The sequence below is a fragment of the Sceloporus occidentalis genome, unplaced genomic scaffold, assembly GCF_023333645.1.
Source record: "Sceloporus occidentalis isolate IW3139 unplaced genomic scaffold, rSceOcc1.0.p SCAF_7, whole genome shotgun sequence".
NCBI classification, from domain to species: domain Eukaryota; kingdom Metazoa; phylum Chordata; class Lepidosauria; order Squamata; family Phrynosomatidae; genus Sceloporus; species Sceloporus occidentalis.
Genome location: NW_028316987.1, coordinates 2,166,061 through 2,182,796, shown reverse-complemented (window position 1 = coordinate 2,182,796; position 16,736 = coordinate 2,166,061). Strand labels below are relative to the sequence as shown.

The 16,736-nt window shown below is 43.9% G+C and overlaps 1 protein-coding gene across 1 annotated transcript in view; it reads left to right on the top strand.

Annotated features, from left to right (window-relative positions):
* Positions 1–7,989: 7,989 nt before the first annotated feature.
* LOC149309015 (G protein-activated inward rectifier potassium channel 1-like) overlaps positions 7,990–16,736 on the top strand; it is a 31,253-nt gene continuing 22,506 nt past the window's right edge. The window contains exon 1 of the mRNA XM_089531648.1: positions 7,990–10,001. Coding sequence (XP_089387774.1) covers positions 9,351–10,001 — 651 coding nt within the window. The 5' untranslated portion in view covers positions 7,990–9,350. The remainder of the gene's footprint in view (positions 10,002–16,736) is intronic.

Here is a 16,736-nt window from a genome sequence, read left to right as displayed (position 1 = left end):
GAGAGAAAGGTAACATCTGTCGGGGATGCTTTGATTTGGATTTCCTGCATGGCAGGGAGTTGAACTGGATGGCCCTTGTGGTCTCTTCCAACTCTATGATTCTATGATTCTATGTCATATGTTCCAAAGCCCACCATATTCCTGGACTACAATTTCCATAATCCCCCAACTACTTCCAGGGAATGAGGCTTTGAGTTTACCACAAGCATCAGTCCATTCCTCAGGATGATTGGAAATGGATACATGTTGGAGCGAGAAAGCACAGAAAAGCACAAAGGGCATCCATAAGTGGAAGCCATTGTTCAGCTTCCCCCTTTCTGATCCAGTACGTGCATCTCTTGAACTTTTATGCCACACATATGCCACCGTTTGAATTAAGACCTGACTCTTCAAAGAGACGTGAGTCCCTGAATAGCAAAGCAGTTTCCAGGAGCAGATGGAAGGAAGCCTCAGATCTGAACAAGCTCAAGTCCTTATCATTCATTTGTACCTTGTCTGTTTGCATTTCCTCTAGAGAGATACCAGCTTGATTTGCAAAGAAATAAGATTGAAAACAGTTGCTGGGATTCCTAGCTCATGTCATACTCTAGGGACCCCTCTGCTGGCAAGCAGGAAAATAATGCGCCTGGAGATGAGTAGGGATGACCTGAAAACAGGGGGAAAGGAAATGTTGAATTCTTCTTATTATTAAACAAGACCAGGCTGAACAGAATTTAGGCTGAGAAATCATTGAGGTTGCATTCTTTAACATACACCACTGACAGATTATTTAAAGCAATAGCAGTTTTGAGTCAGCATGATATAGTGTTCTGAGCGCTGGACTAGGACACTGAGAGACCAGATTTTGAATCCCCCTGGGCCATGGAAACCAATGGGCGATCTTAGGTAAATCACATGCTCTCAACCTCATAGGACAACAATGGCAAATCTCTGAACAAACTTGCCAAGAATCCCCTGTGATAGGTTCATCTTAGGGTTGCCATAAATCAGAAACAACTTGAAGGCACACAACAACTACAACAACAACAAAAGAAGAAGAAGAACCTGTGGTGATGGGATAATTCAGTCATTTCTAGTGGGGTGATCAATGTGAAAGAGCCAGCGTGTTGTTGTGGTTTGAACATTAGACCACAACTTCAGAAGATCAGGGTTTGAATCCCTGCTCTGTAATGGAAACCCACTGGGTGACCTTGGAGAAGTCACACACTCTCAACTTCAAGGGAAGGTAAAGGCAAAGCCCCTCTGAACAAATCTTGCCAAGAAACTCCTGTGATAGGTTCACCATAGTGTCGCCATTAAATCTGAAAGAAAATGAAGGCACAAAACGACAACAACAACAACAACAACAGCCACCATCACCAGCATAGATGGGAGTGTTCAGGCATTGGAAGGGGAGTTAAGGCATTTGCTGGGAATGGGATGGGTTAAGAATTTGCAGATTTTTAGCAGGGTTGTAGAATCCCATTTCCTCCTCCTCCTCCTCCTCCTCCTTCTTCTCATGTTGGTATCCCCATGTTTTTTCTAAGGTCAAAACTGACAAGCAAATACCCTAAAAGCACCAGATCCTGTCTGATCTTGGAAGCTAAGCAGGGTCAGTCCTGGCTAGTACTTGGATGGGAAAGTGCCAATGAATAACAGGTGTTGTAGGCTATGTTTCAGAGGAAGGAACTGGCCATACCACCTCTGGGTATTTTATGTCTAAGAAAACCCTATGAAATTCACCTGACTACCAAAAACTGACAGGCCACTTTGAAGGCATATTCACTCGCATGAGGCTGGGCTTGGTAAAGGAGGAAGAAGAGTGAGCCAATAGCATAAATGACTAGGAAAGAGAAGTGTTGGGTACTTTTCTACCTTTTCACCTCTTCACCTTGCTCCAGTGAGCATAAGTTGCTTTCCTAAACAAGGGGAGTGGAACTCATAAATGTTAACAGCTTTCTGAATAACAGGTACATCCTGCTGGTCTCGATGTGTGCACATGCTACCCCATTAATTTTCCTATCATGGAATCACTCCACAAGTATTTGGGCCTTTAGATATATAGTTCTCTACATAATTTTTGGGGGGGATCCTCCTAGGTGTGCACCACCAGTCAGAAGGAACCTATGAGCTCAACCTATGAGCTCAGCTACAGTTGCCATGTGTGTGAAATACCCATGTATAAAACAGCTATGATTTCAAAGCTTCTTGATGAGGCCTTTTCACCATTCCTCCAGTCCAAAAGGCCTAAAATGAAATCAGCTGGGGTTAAATGGCTGTGGAGGAAAGACATTTGCAGAGGAGAATCTTTGGATGAGGGAATGGGACAAACATTAGCTACCTGTCAATTTCCCCCTGGAATTGGACTCTCCATGCTTTCATTCTAAGTGAGTAACATGTGTTTGCAAAGGTAATGTCGTGTTCCTCCTGTAAAACATCCATCCATCCTTGGGATAGTTCCTTTAGAGAAGGGCATGTTTATCCATACAGTGAGCACATGATTCCCTTTGAACAGCCCTACTGAATGCCAGGGTGTTTCCATGCACAATTCAACGTGCTAGATATGACCTATAATGCCCTATGCAACCTATATCCAGGTTATCTGAAGGACCTTGCTATATGAACTTGCCCAAGCTCCAAGATCTTTTGGGAAGTCATTTCTTTAAATTCTACAATCTCTGAAGGCACATTTTGTAGAAACGTAGTAGAGGGCCTTCTCCAAGGATGCTCCAGGAACACTTTCTTCCTAGGGAGACTAGTCTGTCTTTTACGTATTGTTATTATTTTATTTTATTTTATTTTATTTGGACATGTAGTGCTTTTGGTAACAGATTGTTTTACAAGAAAGAGCCTTTCTTAGGACCCATTCACATCGCAAATATAGTGCAATGATTCCACTTAAAGGCTATGGTTCCATTCTACAGCATCCTGAGATTTGCACTTTGTGGAGGCACCAGGACTCTCTAGCTGAGAACTCTGAGCACTTTCCCCAAAACTGCAAATCCCAGCATTCCACAGTGGAATGATAGCATTGTAACTGCAGGTGTGAAAGCCTTCTTCGTGTGTCGCACTACTGTCACTCTTCCTAACTCGCAGATCTCAGATCTGCGCCCTTGAATATACATGAAGGGGCGACCACTGCTATTTCCTATGGCATATGCGCCAAGCACACGCACCCAGGCCATGCACACAGGGGGCGCCCTATGGCTTGAATATGCACAAACCTCCATTTTTATGGGGTGGGGAGGTCCAGAGCGGATCCCTGCGAAACCGGGGGACCAACTGTATTTTTATTCTTTGCTTTGGAATCCATAGTTGAAATGGTTTAAATTGTATAAACAGTTTAATGCAATTTCATCCTTCACTTTTGGTATAGGTTTTTAGCTACTGTATATACTCCTGTATACGTCTAGAAATTTTAGTTTAAAAATTGATTTAAAAAACTGAAGACTGATCCACAGGTCAATGTACTTTAACTCTTATTTAAAAAGGAACAATTCCCTTCCCTGAGTTAAGGGGCGAAAGGTGAGTGCTTAGTCCATCCTGGAAGAACCTAAAAGAAGCACTGGACCCCAATATTCTCTTCCCTGTGGTGCTGCTTCTGGCTTTTTTTTAAATGTTTGGGTGAGAAAATAGCAGCATGCTTTTCCATCATTTTCTTTTCCTTCATCATTTACATCCTTTGTTACATGCCCCTAAATGTTACCCTCAACTTATATTTTGGTTATATCAAAATCCATAATTTTTGCCCGAAAACCTGGTCTCGACTTGTACATAGTTGAGTATGTACGGTATATGAGTTTTTACTTGTATTTCTTTTTATCCTGTAAGTTGATTTGTGTTCCAACTTGGGGGAAAGGTAGAGTATAAAAAGTGATTGATTGACAGTTATTGACTGATAGGGCAAGGTAATTTTCATTACAGCATCTGCTATCAAAAGCAGCTGAGAGAGAAAAACTCCAAAGATAAACGTCTACTTTGTTCTTCCCCCACAAAGAGACAGTACAGCTCCAAGCCCCAATAAATTACCATATACAGTTAATATATTGTAAACATGTATTAAACCTTAAGGGAATGGGATAAATCCTGAATAAATAATGGAATTGTAATGTTACATCCAAGCAAGCAACATTATTCATAAGCATGAGGTTTGGGTTGTTCATGCTGTTTGCCCCGTATTTGGGAGACTTTAATGGATAAAACTACTTACTGATGTATGAATTCTTTCCTCTCCTCTTCCTTTTTATAGAAAATTGGTATCCGAGTTCAAAGCATCCTGTAAGCCCTGCCATTTATGGATTTACTTACAAAGATGGCACATCTTTACACACCACATGATTTATTTGTGGAAGTCAGGGCCTCAGGATGCAATGGTAGCCACAGGCTCAAATGTCTTTAAGGATGGAGAGGCAAAGTAATTAGGCAATTCATGGGGGAAAAGATTATCAGCAGGGGATGTTAACTAAAATGGAGCCTCCACATTCACTGGCAGTATACATCTAAATTGTTTTTGTTGCTCTTGTATGCCTTCAAGCCAACCCTGGTTTATGGGAATCCTATCTTAGGGCCTGAACAGACAGGCCAAAATAAAGGTGCTTCAGGTCACTTTGGAGGTATACTGTTTAAATGATGCATGCATCCTAAGAGGCCAGAAGCCGCACCAAAGCTGTGCTCCAGTCCTAAGGACTGGAGCACAACTTTGGTGTGGCTTCTGGCCTCTTAAGATATGTATGTCATTTAAAAAGCATACCTCCAAATTGACCTGAAGCAACTTTATTTCAGCCTGTCTGTTCAGGCCCTTAGGCTTTTCATGGCAGTGCGATGGAATCCTGGGATTTCCAGTTTGTTGTGGCACCAGCATACCTGATAAAGAAGGCTAAATATCTCTCAAAACTAAAAATCCCAGAATTCCATACACTGAGCCATAACAGTTACAGCAGTGTCAAACTACATTAGAGAGCCAGCGTGGTTTGAGAGCTGGGTTATGACTCTGGAGACCAGTCACACCCTCATTCTCAGAAGATGGCAATGGCAAACCCCCTCTGAAGAAACCTGCCAGGAAAACCCTATGATCAGGTCGCCATCTTAGGGTCGTCATGAGTCGGAAACGAAGGCACACAACAACAACAACAACAACAAGAAAAGGCATTATTTCTGCAGTGCAGATAGGGCCAATAGAAGGTTTCTGCCTCTTCACTGTGGGCTTCTGCAGGTTCAAAGCTGGGCAGAGATAGCTCAACTATTATTTTATGCATTTGAGCACATATATGAGTGGACTTTGTCCCACTGTAAAACTCAAACCAGCATATGTTGGGGTTTATTGTATTTATTTATTAGTTTCCTTCATTTGACTTTCTGTCTAATGAGCTCCAGGCACCATTCAAGTTTCACTATATCCTAACAACAACCTTGTGAGGGAGATTGGGACTTGGGGACAGGGGCAACACAAGGAGGGTGTTTAGGTGCAGGCCACACCTGAGGACACCCAAAGAGAGGGTTAACACCATTATTCCCCAAACATCTGCCTTATGATAAAAACAGCCTGTGAGCTTTGCCTGCAACACTGAAGAGATAGTGCGACTGGAATGAGGCTCAGTGGGAGGAAAAAGTAGAGGCCCCATTTTTTAAATGAAAAATAATAATGAAAAATAATGAAATAATAATTAAAAATAATGAAAAATAAAATTATTATTTTTAAAAATCTTCTAACTATTCCTTTAAGAACATCAGCTCTTCCCAGATTTCCACTTTAACCACATGACACTATATACATGTAAATACCTTCAGGCTGTGCCTGTGATATTGTAATTGAAAGGCATGATTTTAATTTTTCAACTTGCTTGTGTCACAACTCCTGCCATTACGATACATGGGCCATTTACCATTTATGAGTAACATTAGTACAACAAACATTTGCTTAATATGGGAGCCAGCATAGTGGTTTGAGTGTTGGACTACGGCTCTGGAGACTAGGGTTCAATTCCCATCTCAGCCATGGAAATCCACAGAGTGACTTTGGGCAAGGCACACACTCTCAGCCTCAAGGGAAGTCAATGCTGTGAGGGCTCTCTGAGGGTCCCTCTCCTTTTATGCTGAGTTGGATGAGACCTCCATCCTAAAGAACTTGCTGCATCTGGGGAGAAGGCTCTGATCAATGCAGGGTGACCAGATATCCTCCTTTTCCAAGACATGCCCTACATTTCAACCTTCTGTCCAGAAAGAATTCCACAATGCCTTCCATTTTGTGCATGACTAAGAAGCATGGAATTTACATTTCTATTAATGTGTTTAGCTTTTCTTTGGTCATCGTCCACATTTGTCTTGAAGGTCCTACATTCTGGAGTGCCTTGTCCTCCTTTGTAAGGTGACCAGATGTCCTCCTTTTCCAGGATATGTACTACATTTCAACTTTCTGTCCAGGAGGAATTCCAAAATGTCCTCCCTTTTGAGCATGACTGAGAAGCATTGATTTGCATTTCTTTTAGTGTCTTTAGCTTTTTAGTGTCTTTAACTTTTCTTTGGACATGTCCTCCCTTTTTCTTGAGGGTCCTTACATTTTGCTGTGCCTTGTCTTCCTTTATGATGAGGACACCTGGTCACCTTGGATAAACAGAAGGACTCCCATTGATCACAAATGCCAAAGTGCCTATGAACAAATTTGGTGAAGAAAACCCCAGGATAGGTTCACCTTTAGGGTGGCCATCATAAGATGGAAACAAAGGCACCCAACTAACATTCTGGTCTGAATTTGACAGTGGAAGAAAGCCCATTCATATATGTACTCAAATGCATAGATTGCTAGTTGAGCTGTTTCCTCCCAGCTTTGAACCTCCAGAAGCTCACAGGTGGAAATGAAAAGGCAGACAACAACAACAACAACAATGGTGTGGTATGAGAGGAGATCAATGCAGGAGGAGGGTGACACCCTAAGTTCCCGCATCGGATGACACCAGCCTTAGTGACGCCACTGGGGGGGGACATCTCTTTCCAAGGATAATCTGAATCGGGAGTGCCATAAGATAAGAGTAAGATAAGTGTAAGTGTTTGATAAGTGTCATATGATAAGTGTAAGATACGTGTAAGTGTACGATAAGTGATAAGATGAGATGAGATAAGTGTCATAAGAGGAAGATAAGTGTAAGATACGTGAAAAGTGTAAGTATATGATAAGTGTCATAAGATAAGGGTAAGTGTAAGATGAGATAAGTGTTAAAAGTAAGGTAAGTGTAAGATAAGTGGTAAGTGTCATAAGATAAGTATGTAGAGAGATCTTGTAGCACCTTTGAACCTAACTGAAAGAAAGAAATTGGCAGGATGAGCTTTCATAGACTTTTGTAGATACATCTGAGGAAGTAGACTTTAGTCTGTGGAAGCTCATGCTGCCAGCGTCTTTATTTTCGTCAATCTCAAAGGTGCTACAAGATCTCTCTACGTATTGATTCTACAGACTAACACGGCTATATCTTTGAATGTCATAAGAGAAGAGTAAGATGTGTAAGTGCCAGATAAGTGATAAATGTAAGATAAGAGTAAGATAAGTGTCATAAGTGTCAGTGAAAGATAAGTGATACAGTAAGTGTGAGATAAGTGTCATAAGATAAGAGTAAGGTAAGTGTAAGATAAATGACAAGTGTAAAAAAAGATGGGATAAGAGTCATAAAATAAGATGAAGATAAGAGACAAGTGTAAGCTAAGAGAAGATGGGATTAGTGTCATATCCCACATTCTGGGGCCAGGGCCATTACAGCGGGCTCCAACCGGGTGATTTTTGCAGCGCGGATGCGAAAGGAGGGAAACGTTGGCCACTGGGCGGCGCTGCAGAGCCCTGCCCGGCTTCCCTGCGCCTTCTATGCCCAGATCCTGGGACTCCTGGCTCTCGCTTCGGCTGCAGCAGCAGCATCCTCCTCCTCTTCCACCAGAAGAGCCTGCTGCTGCTGCTGCTGCTCTCGGCTCCTGGCTCGGCTTCCTTCCTTCCTTCCTGGCCCCTCCTCTGCCTCCTTCCAAGGAGCCCAGCCAGGGTTTAAGTTTCGGAGGGCGCATCTGGGGAAGCTCTTGCAGAAGCGATCTCTCCCTCCCCAAGGAGCCTTTCCCCTCTCCGATCCCTCTTTCCCGGGAGTCCCTGGGAGCCACGCCGGGGCTGGACAGTCCCTTTGCCCCGAAGCCACTCCAGCGTCACGTCGGAAGGCGGGCGACGCCTGTCCCGTCCCAGGTAGGTGGGGAACCCGGGGCACAGCAGCTGCCAGGGAAGCGGAGAGAGGGGCCGGTGCCCAGCAGTGCCAGCGTCCCTGGCAGGAGCCCTCTCCACCAGCCCTGTGCCAAGAAGAGGGATCCCTCCCCCACGGTGCCCGCTGCCTCTCCCGGTGCCAGCTCTGCCCCTGAGACAGAAAGAGGGCAGCTCCCCGAACCAGTCTGTGCCCCCTGAGCCAGCCATCCTCAACCCACCCAGACTAGTGCCAAGAGGGCACCCCTGGTCAGTCAGCCCCTGGAGCACCTCCAGATCCCAGGCAGCACCGGCAGAGAGAAGGGCTCACTTGCCCAAGGCAACTCGGTGCCTGCCTGGCTGCCTTCCCTCCTGCCTCCCTTCCCTCCCTTCCCTTCTTACTTCGTTCCTTGATTCCTTCCCTCTTGCCACCCTTCCCTCCCTCCTTCCTTCCCGCCTTCCTTCCTTCGTTTCTTCCTTCCTTCCCTCCCCCTCCCTCCCTCTCTCCTTCCTTCCTTTCTTCTCTCCTTCCTTTCTTCCTTCCTTCCCTCCCTTCCTTTCTTCCCTTTCTCTCTCATTCCTTTCCTTCCTTCCTTCTCTCCTTCTTTCCTTCCCCCATCCTCCCATTCTTCCTTCCTTACCTTCTTCCTTCCTTCCCTCCCTCTCTCCTGCCTTCCTTTCCTTCATTCTTCCTTCCCTCCTTCCTTTTCTCCTTCCTTCCATTTCTCCTTCCCTCCCTTCTGCCTTCCCTCCTTCCTTCCTCTCCAGCATCAGTCTTCCATGAGGGAGAGGAGAAGGCACACAAGCATCTGACTATCTGCCCAATGTGCAGAAGAGGCAACCGGGGTTTACCATCCAGTGGCCCAACCAGCTCACCGTGAGCCAGTCCCTTTTTTCCCTCTCTTGGCATCAGGAGAGACAGCCAGCTAACCTTCTGCATTCATCTTGTCAGTCCACAACCACCGCTGCCTCCTCCTGACCATGCATTAGTCAATCCCTTTGGCCCCCTTCATCAGAAGACAAAGGAGCTCATTCAGGCAACTCCAGCTTGTGGGTCCAAACCCAGAGGAGCAGGTCATCTGGTCCAGTTCTTGCTCCAGCACCATTTAGGAAGAACCCACTGAGACAGAGTGACAGACAAGCAGACAAGGTGCTCCTTCTGACACCCGGGATGTCGGTGGTGCGGAGGAAGTTTGGCGACGACTACCAGGCCGTGGTGGGCACCTCCTCCCGCCGAAAACGGCAGCGCTTCGTGGACAAGAACGGCCGCTGTAATGTCCAGCATGGAAACTTGGGTAGCGAGAACAGCCGCTACATTTCGGATCTTTTCACCACCCTGGTGGACCTCAAGTGGCGTTGGAACCTCCTCATCTTCCTGCTGACCTACACGGTGGCATGGCTGGTCATGGCCTCCATGTGGTGGGGGATCGCCTACATGCGGGGGGACCTGGAGATACACCAGGGCCACAACGCTGGGCACAACCCTTGTGTGGCCAACGTCTACAACTTCCCTTCCGCCTTCCTCTTCTTCATTGAGACAGAAGCCACCATCGGGTACGGGCACCGCTACATCACCGAACGCTGCCCCGAAGGCATTGTGCTTTTCCTCTTCCAGTCTCTGCTAGGCTCTGTGGTGGATGCCTTCCTCATCGGGTGTATGTTTATCAAGATGTCCCAGCCCAAGAAGCGTGCCGAGACCCTCATGTTTAGTCGGGCCGCCGTCATCTCCCAGCGAGATGGGAAGCTCTGCCTCATGTTCCGGGTGGGCAACCTGCGCAACAGCCACATGGTCTCGGCCCAGATCCGCTGCAAACTCATTAAGGTGAGTGGAAGGGATTGCAGAAGGGACCCCAAAATCTCAGGGATGCAAGGAACTCAAGCAACGCGTTGGCAAGTAGTAACTGGAGTAGGCCTGAGGACTATGCATCCCTTTGGCGCTTTTTGGCTTCCCAGGTTCCATCAGCCTTAGCCAGCATGCCTAGTGGTTAGAGAGGATGAGAGATGTCTACTCCAAAAAGCTCAAGTTTGCCACCCCCTGAGCTAGAGAACCACACATAGACATGGAGAGAAAGTCGTGGTGGGTGGTGGCTTCCATGTCAGTGGAATGACAGTGAATCTCTTTTGGGTTTTAGTGTATGCCCCACAGACACAGGAACCAGCCACCACTCCACTCAGATTTCCACTCCAGCCTTCACCCCATGTCTGCTTAATCTTATGGACATTTCTAGGTCTTAATTTCTGTGGAAACATTAAAAATAGCATAATGGGGTTACTTTAAAGGCAAGCTCTATAAAGATGACACTATACCCACTTGCAAAGGAAAGCTATTTAAATGATACTGCACTAAGCAGAGGGAAAACACTATCTCCAATGATAATGAGTAGGGAGATTAGGAGTGTGTTACATGGGTTTCCAAGAAGATTGTCAAATGGGTGAAATTTTGCCATTTGGCAGAAATCCCACACGATATTTCACTTTGTTATCTACAGCTACAAATATCAGCATTCCCTAACCTGGTGTATTCCAGAGGTTTTAGACTACAAGTTCTGCAATATAGGAAGGGGCTCATAGGAGTTGTTCTCCATACCCATTGAAGGCTACAGTTCTACTCAATTTTACTCTTGAGTAAGCCCCACTGAATTCATTGGGATGCTGTCCCAAGTAAGCATGCACAAGACTGGTCCTTCTTCGTATAAAATTCATTATTTTTAATGCCTTCCCTTCCTTTACAATAACAACCCTTCAAAATCAAATAGCATTTCAAAGGAAAGTTGGGACACCCATCAAAGAAACAAAACATGCAAACTGAATTTTGGCAAGCCTATCTGAAGTTACAGTAAGTCACCCAGCAAACTTTAATATTGTGCGGCATATAAATACTACAAATAAAAATTAGGATAGTTTGCATGGGAATTGCCCAAGTACAGACAGACATGTTTTGACGCTTCCACTGCCTGCTGTCGGGTTTGTTTATTGCTAAAAGCTATTAGCCATCACAATTCAGTATAATTAAGGTAAGATAGGGAGAGAAAAACCTACAATGACAGTAATACATTTAAAATAAAATGTAGGTGCCAAACAAAGTGATACAAGAATATACAAATGCAAAAATATAAAATCATTATTAATACAGATTAAATTTTAAAAAAATCTGGATCTGGTACCATATATCCTCATCGCCTCTGTGTAATTCCTGTTACCTGCTTTGAGTGAAAGCTCAGTTTTCTAAAAAATAAAATAATTCAAAGCCAGCCTTGGAACACAGCAAATCTTTTGAAATGAAGAGGATTTTAAAGCATATGCAAAGTGCCTTTCCCCAACCATTAAACACTTAGCCAGCCTTTGTGCACGCATACTGCATTGCAGCATATAGCGAAATAAATAGTTAGCACTATCTGCTTTGCCTTCTCCAACCATCTGTTGGAGAAGGGGCAGTAATTCCAGTCCTTTCCTCCTCCCCAGCTGGTGATGGATGCTCTCCCAGCTGCCATCAGTGACCTCCTGTTCAGCAAGGAAGGTCCTCGCATGAACCAACTTTCAACTCAACCCATTGCTCTTTGGGACAGATCCCTTTGAAATAGCAGAAACAAAGAATGGCTAAGAAGGTAGAGAGTGGGGGGGGGGAAACAAACCATTTGGGAGAAGAGAATAAATCACAAATGATTCCCAAAGCTATTCCTTCCAGTTCCAAGTCTGCAGGGATAGGTTGCAGGAACTTGGCAGTGAGGATTCAGATGCACACTTTGTCCTTTGTCATTATCTCCTATGGCTTTAGGGTGAAGCCGTGACATGAGCAAAGGTAGCACAGGGCCAAGACCTAGTATGTTCTTTTTGAAGTTAAGCCTCAAAGCAGTGGTGCTGTCAGGGCAGGACTCCAGAGAAAATGTGTAGTCTGCATCTGCTCTACAGAATTTATGTAGTTTGATGCCGCTTTAGCTGCCATGGCTCAGTGCTGTGGAATCCTAGGATTTGTCGTTGGTTGTGGCACCAGAGCTTTCTGACGATGAAAGCTAAATATCTCAGAAAAATACACATCCCAGGATCCCGTAGCATTGAGCCATGGCAGTGTCAAACTGCATTATTTCTGCAGTGCAGATGCAGCCTTAGAGCGCTCATTTGGGAAAATATGCATGAAATATGTCAGGGCTGGACTGGTTTTGCATTCTTTGAATTAAATGAAGTAATAAACTCATAAAACTACTCAGTCCAGCATCTAAAATTACCTAAGTGCAGCACCGCCCTAGACAGCAAAGGGGGCAAGAGCAAGAGGTGGAAAGGCATGAGTCAGAGACAGCAAGGACAGAAGAGGAGGAGAGAGATTGTGAAGTAGGATTCTTAGCAGCATCCACTTGTTTGTCCTTTCTGTCTTGCAATATATGAACATGCAACATTCATAGATAGAAGAATTTGCAACAGCATGACCGTTTGATGCCTCCCAATGTGTTGAATTAAAAAGCCATTGTACACAGCCAGAATGGTCTTATGTTGGCTGGGTGCAAATGGTGGTTGTAGTCCAACAAACAGGACAGCACCAAACCGGGGAAGGCTTTAGTAACTATTAGCATAGATGGGAATTGGGATAAATGCATAAAAGTCTAGTAACTATAAGACATTGTTATAAGAGCTTTGTTGTTGTGTGCCTTCAAGTCACTTCCAGCTAACGGTGACCCTAAGGCCACACTATCATGAGTTTTTTTTAAGGCAAGTTTCTTCAGAGGAGGTTTGCCATTGCCGTCCTCTGAGGGCTGAGATAATGTGACTTGCCCAAGGCCACCCAGGGGGTTTACATGGCTGAGTTGGGATTCAAACCCTGGTCTCCAGTCATGGTCCAATGCTCAAACCACTACACCATGCCATAAGTACCAGGCTTGAAGCCTTTATGGTGGTAGGCAAGATGCCCCCCAGTTACCAGATACCAGAACATGAACAAATCCTAGCTGATGTCTGCCTTCATTTTGCTGGGAGTGTCAGGTTTGATGGCATTTCCTACCCTACACCCAAATTAAAATTTCCAATCCTCTTATATTCCTCTTTCTTCCAACACATAAAGAACAACATTGGTTAGTTTTTATGAGGAGCACTCTTTAACTCATTTATTTAATATACATACAAACACCACATATACACAGCGGGGAAAAAGACAAATTGCAAGCTTATTATTACAGAAATCTGCATCATTACAGAAACTGCTCCTCTTGCCCTTTTAGCAATCTGGATGCTCTTTCCAATCCACATCCTCATTTTCTTTCAGAAAGCCAAATCCTCATCCATATTCCTTCCAGGGATAAATAAAGCTGATGCCATTGTAAATGAAACCATCAGTTAAAGGTCTGATCTACCTTAATTTAACATCATGTCTTGCCTTCTTTATAATATTCCAAATCATTAGCAACCTGGTTTTCACTTTCGGGATTTAAATCTCATTCCAGAACCTTGCCAATTATATTTTAGCTACAACTAATAAATACTAAATTATGCCCTGGATTTCTTCCTTTATATAATCTAGAATATTCTCTAATAGAGCCTTTGAAGTATCTAGGTGATTATAACTAATCATGATATGAATAACCCATAAGGTCTTTGCTCAAGACAATCTAATACATAGATATCTCCACTACATATGAATTTATATTCCTTTTTTCTACAACTTTTCATCATATTCCTTAACCTGTTCCAAAAATCTTCTTTAACTTCTCTGATATATAACACCACTTAGAAATAATTTGGCAGTAAAAATCATTTACTGACAGATAGAAATAGAAAAGACTATCCAATTATTCCAAATATAAGACCAAACATTTTCATTGATGGTTACCAGTCTTGAATCCAGACTAAGGCTGCATCTGCACTGCAGAAATAATCCAGTTTGACATCACTTTAGTTGCCATGGGTCAGTGCTATAGAATTCTGGGAGCTGTAGTTTATTGTGACACAGAGCTCTCTGATAGAAAAGGATAAATATCTCACAAAACCGCAGTTACCAAATTTCCATAGCATTGACTCATGACAGTTAAAGCAGTATCAAACTGGATTGTTTCTACAGTGCAGATGCAGCCCTAGATTTTAATCCTTTATCTACTTACACAGGAGTAGCCTCCACTGATTTCAGTTGAACTTAATTCTAAATAGACAGGTATAGGATTGTATGATTAGTTACACTTAGTCCTTATTGAAATCAGTGGGACTTAAGTGAGGTCATGGTCAATTTATGCCTCTGATTTTAGTGGGATCAATAGGCAACTATTGCAATCTGGATCCAACTCATGAAGTTCCTTCTCCCCTGTGTATATGTGTTTGTATGATATTCTATAGCTCTCATCCGCCCAAGACAGTATGTCTAATGCTCAGGGATGATGAGAGTTACATTCCAAATACCTTTAATACCTTTACCTATCTCTTCTATACATCCTAAAGATCATTCCCTTCTGATTTGGTTCTCACAAGTTATGTGTTAGCTTCCTTACTCCAAAGCAAAATGAGTTAAATCCACACATGGGCTAAAATGGTACACATAAATCCTGTTGAGTGCAAGTCCTTTTGAATTAAATGAGGCTTATCTCTGAGCAGATATAATTATGTTGTAAGTTCCCTTCACTTTAGAATCTGCTGAAATCAATGAGATCAATTACTTGTGACTCAGACCCCAATGAATTTAGTGGGAACTGAGTATAAGTACTTAGAGGTGTAGCGGTTTGAGCATTGGGCTAGGACACTGGAAGACCAGGGTTCACATCCCAGCTTGGCCATGAAACCCACTGGGTGACCTTGGACAAGTCATATTCTCTCAGCCTCAGAGGAGGGCAATGGCAAACCCCCTCTGAAGAAACTTGCCAAGAAAGCCCTATGATAGGATCGCCTTAGGGCTGCCATGAGTCAGAAATGACTTGAAGGCACAGAACTAACAATGTATAATTGACTTAGTCTTGATCCACTCCCATTTTTGCCCATCCACTTCCTTATAGAAACCTTTTGTTTTAATAGGTACTACATTTTCTCCATAAATCCATTTGAAACCACTTGTATGCAGAGCACATGGGGAGGGAAATGAGACTTGTTAAGATCAGAAGGAGGAGGAAACTTAGCCCCAAGTTCTCCATGTGCTGCACTAAAGGACACTCTGATGTTATGCTATCTTCTTCTTTCAGCTTGATCAGAGCATAAATCAAGGCTGGGAGAACTTATAGACTATATATTTTAGACCTCAGGTCCCACAGCCCTTAACGTTAGCCAAGCTGCCTTGGGCTTCTGAGAGCTGAAGCCCAAACATCTGGAATAGAATTACCCTGGGAGAGAACCTGAGCTATTCCAAGGCAAGGAGATCCCATCCCACTCAAAATAATAATTCTGATTTGATTCCCCTACCCACCCACTCTGTAGCAAGTAACTGCACTATACTAGCCTGGGCCACCAGCTCTCTGTTGCCTACAGCTTTGTGGACATGAATGTAGCTCCTCTGTAGTAGTGACTCAGCCACATAAAAATCCAAAACTAGATCTGAGGTCCATCCTTGCAGGAGAGTGCCATTTGGAGGTATAGAGGGAAATATGTGGCTAGCCAGCCCTTATTCCTCTTGGCAAGAACTCTTCCCCTGCTGCTGCAAGCCCAGCCACAAGAGTAGGAAGCGCCTCAAGCTGTCACTCGCGTTTTTGCTGCTGTCTTCGCAAGTTCCTGTATCCTTGGAACAAGCTGTTCTCTGACATGGCCCAAGTCCAAACCCAACCGCTTTGACTATCAAAGGCAATCACTGCTGGACTTTTGAGCACTAGAGACTTTCCAAAGATCATACCAGCAGAAGGGACACACACGGGTTGCGGCAGTTGGCATCTAGCAGGCATCCATCTCACTTGGCACTTCACAGGGCTGGATTCCAGCGATTGAGTCTGAAGGTCAAAAACCAGTCCTTTTTCCCCTTATGCATCCATGAAAGTGCTTCTGTCTGCTGCAAAACTAAGCACCCTGAGAGTTTCAACATTAGTTTTATTTTATTTTTTTAAAGTTTCTAGTCCTTAGAAACCTGAGTTTCTTGTTCCTAAAAAAAATCAAGTTTCTAGCCCCTACTGTTACAGAGAAAACTTTGAAAAAATCTCAACTCTGTCCTTTATGGACTCTCAGAAGAACCTATGAAGAGTCCAGAGGTCTGAGCATCTATTTAGACTGAGGATCAGCCTAAGACTCTGTTAGGAATATGGAATGTGTGTGTGTTTCAGAACATATGCAGACTGCAGCTTCGTCAAAGCCACCCCCCCCAAAAAAAAAAAATTGGGACTAGTAGGAAGGTCTTAATTTCTAAAACCACAACCACAGTGATATTGGGACTCATGCAAGGTCCATAGTCTATGCCCAAAGCTTAAACTAGGGAGGCAAATCCTGCTGTGATGCACCACACAATGTTGGTGAATTCCAATTCCCATCAAGTCTCAACCATAGCCTGAACAGTTCGGGATGATGGGAAACATCATCTAGGTTCCTAGAATTTAAAATGTGCTCTTTCTCTAGTCCTCAACATGTGAGACTTCTGGTTGTTATTGTTGCTGTTGTTGTTGTGTGCTTTAAAGTC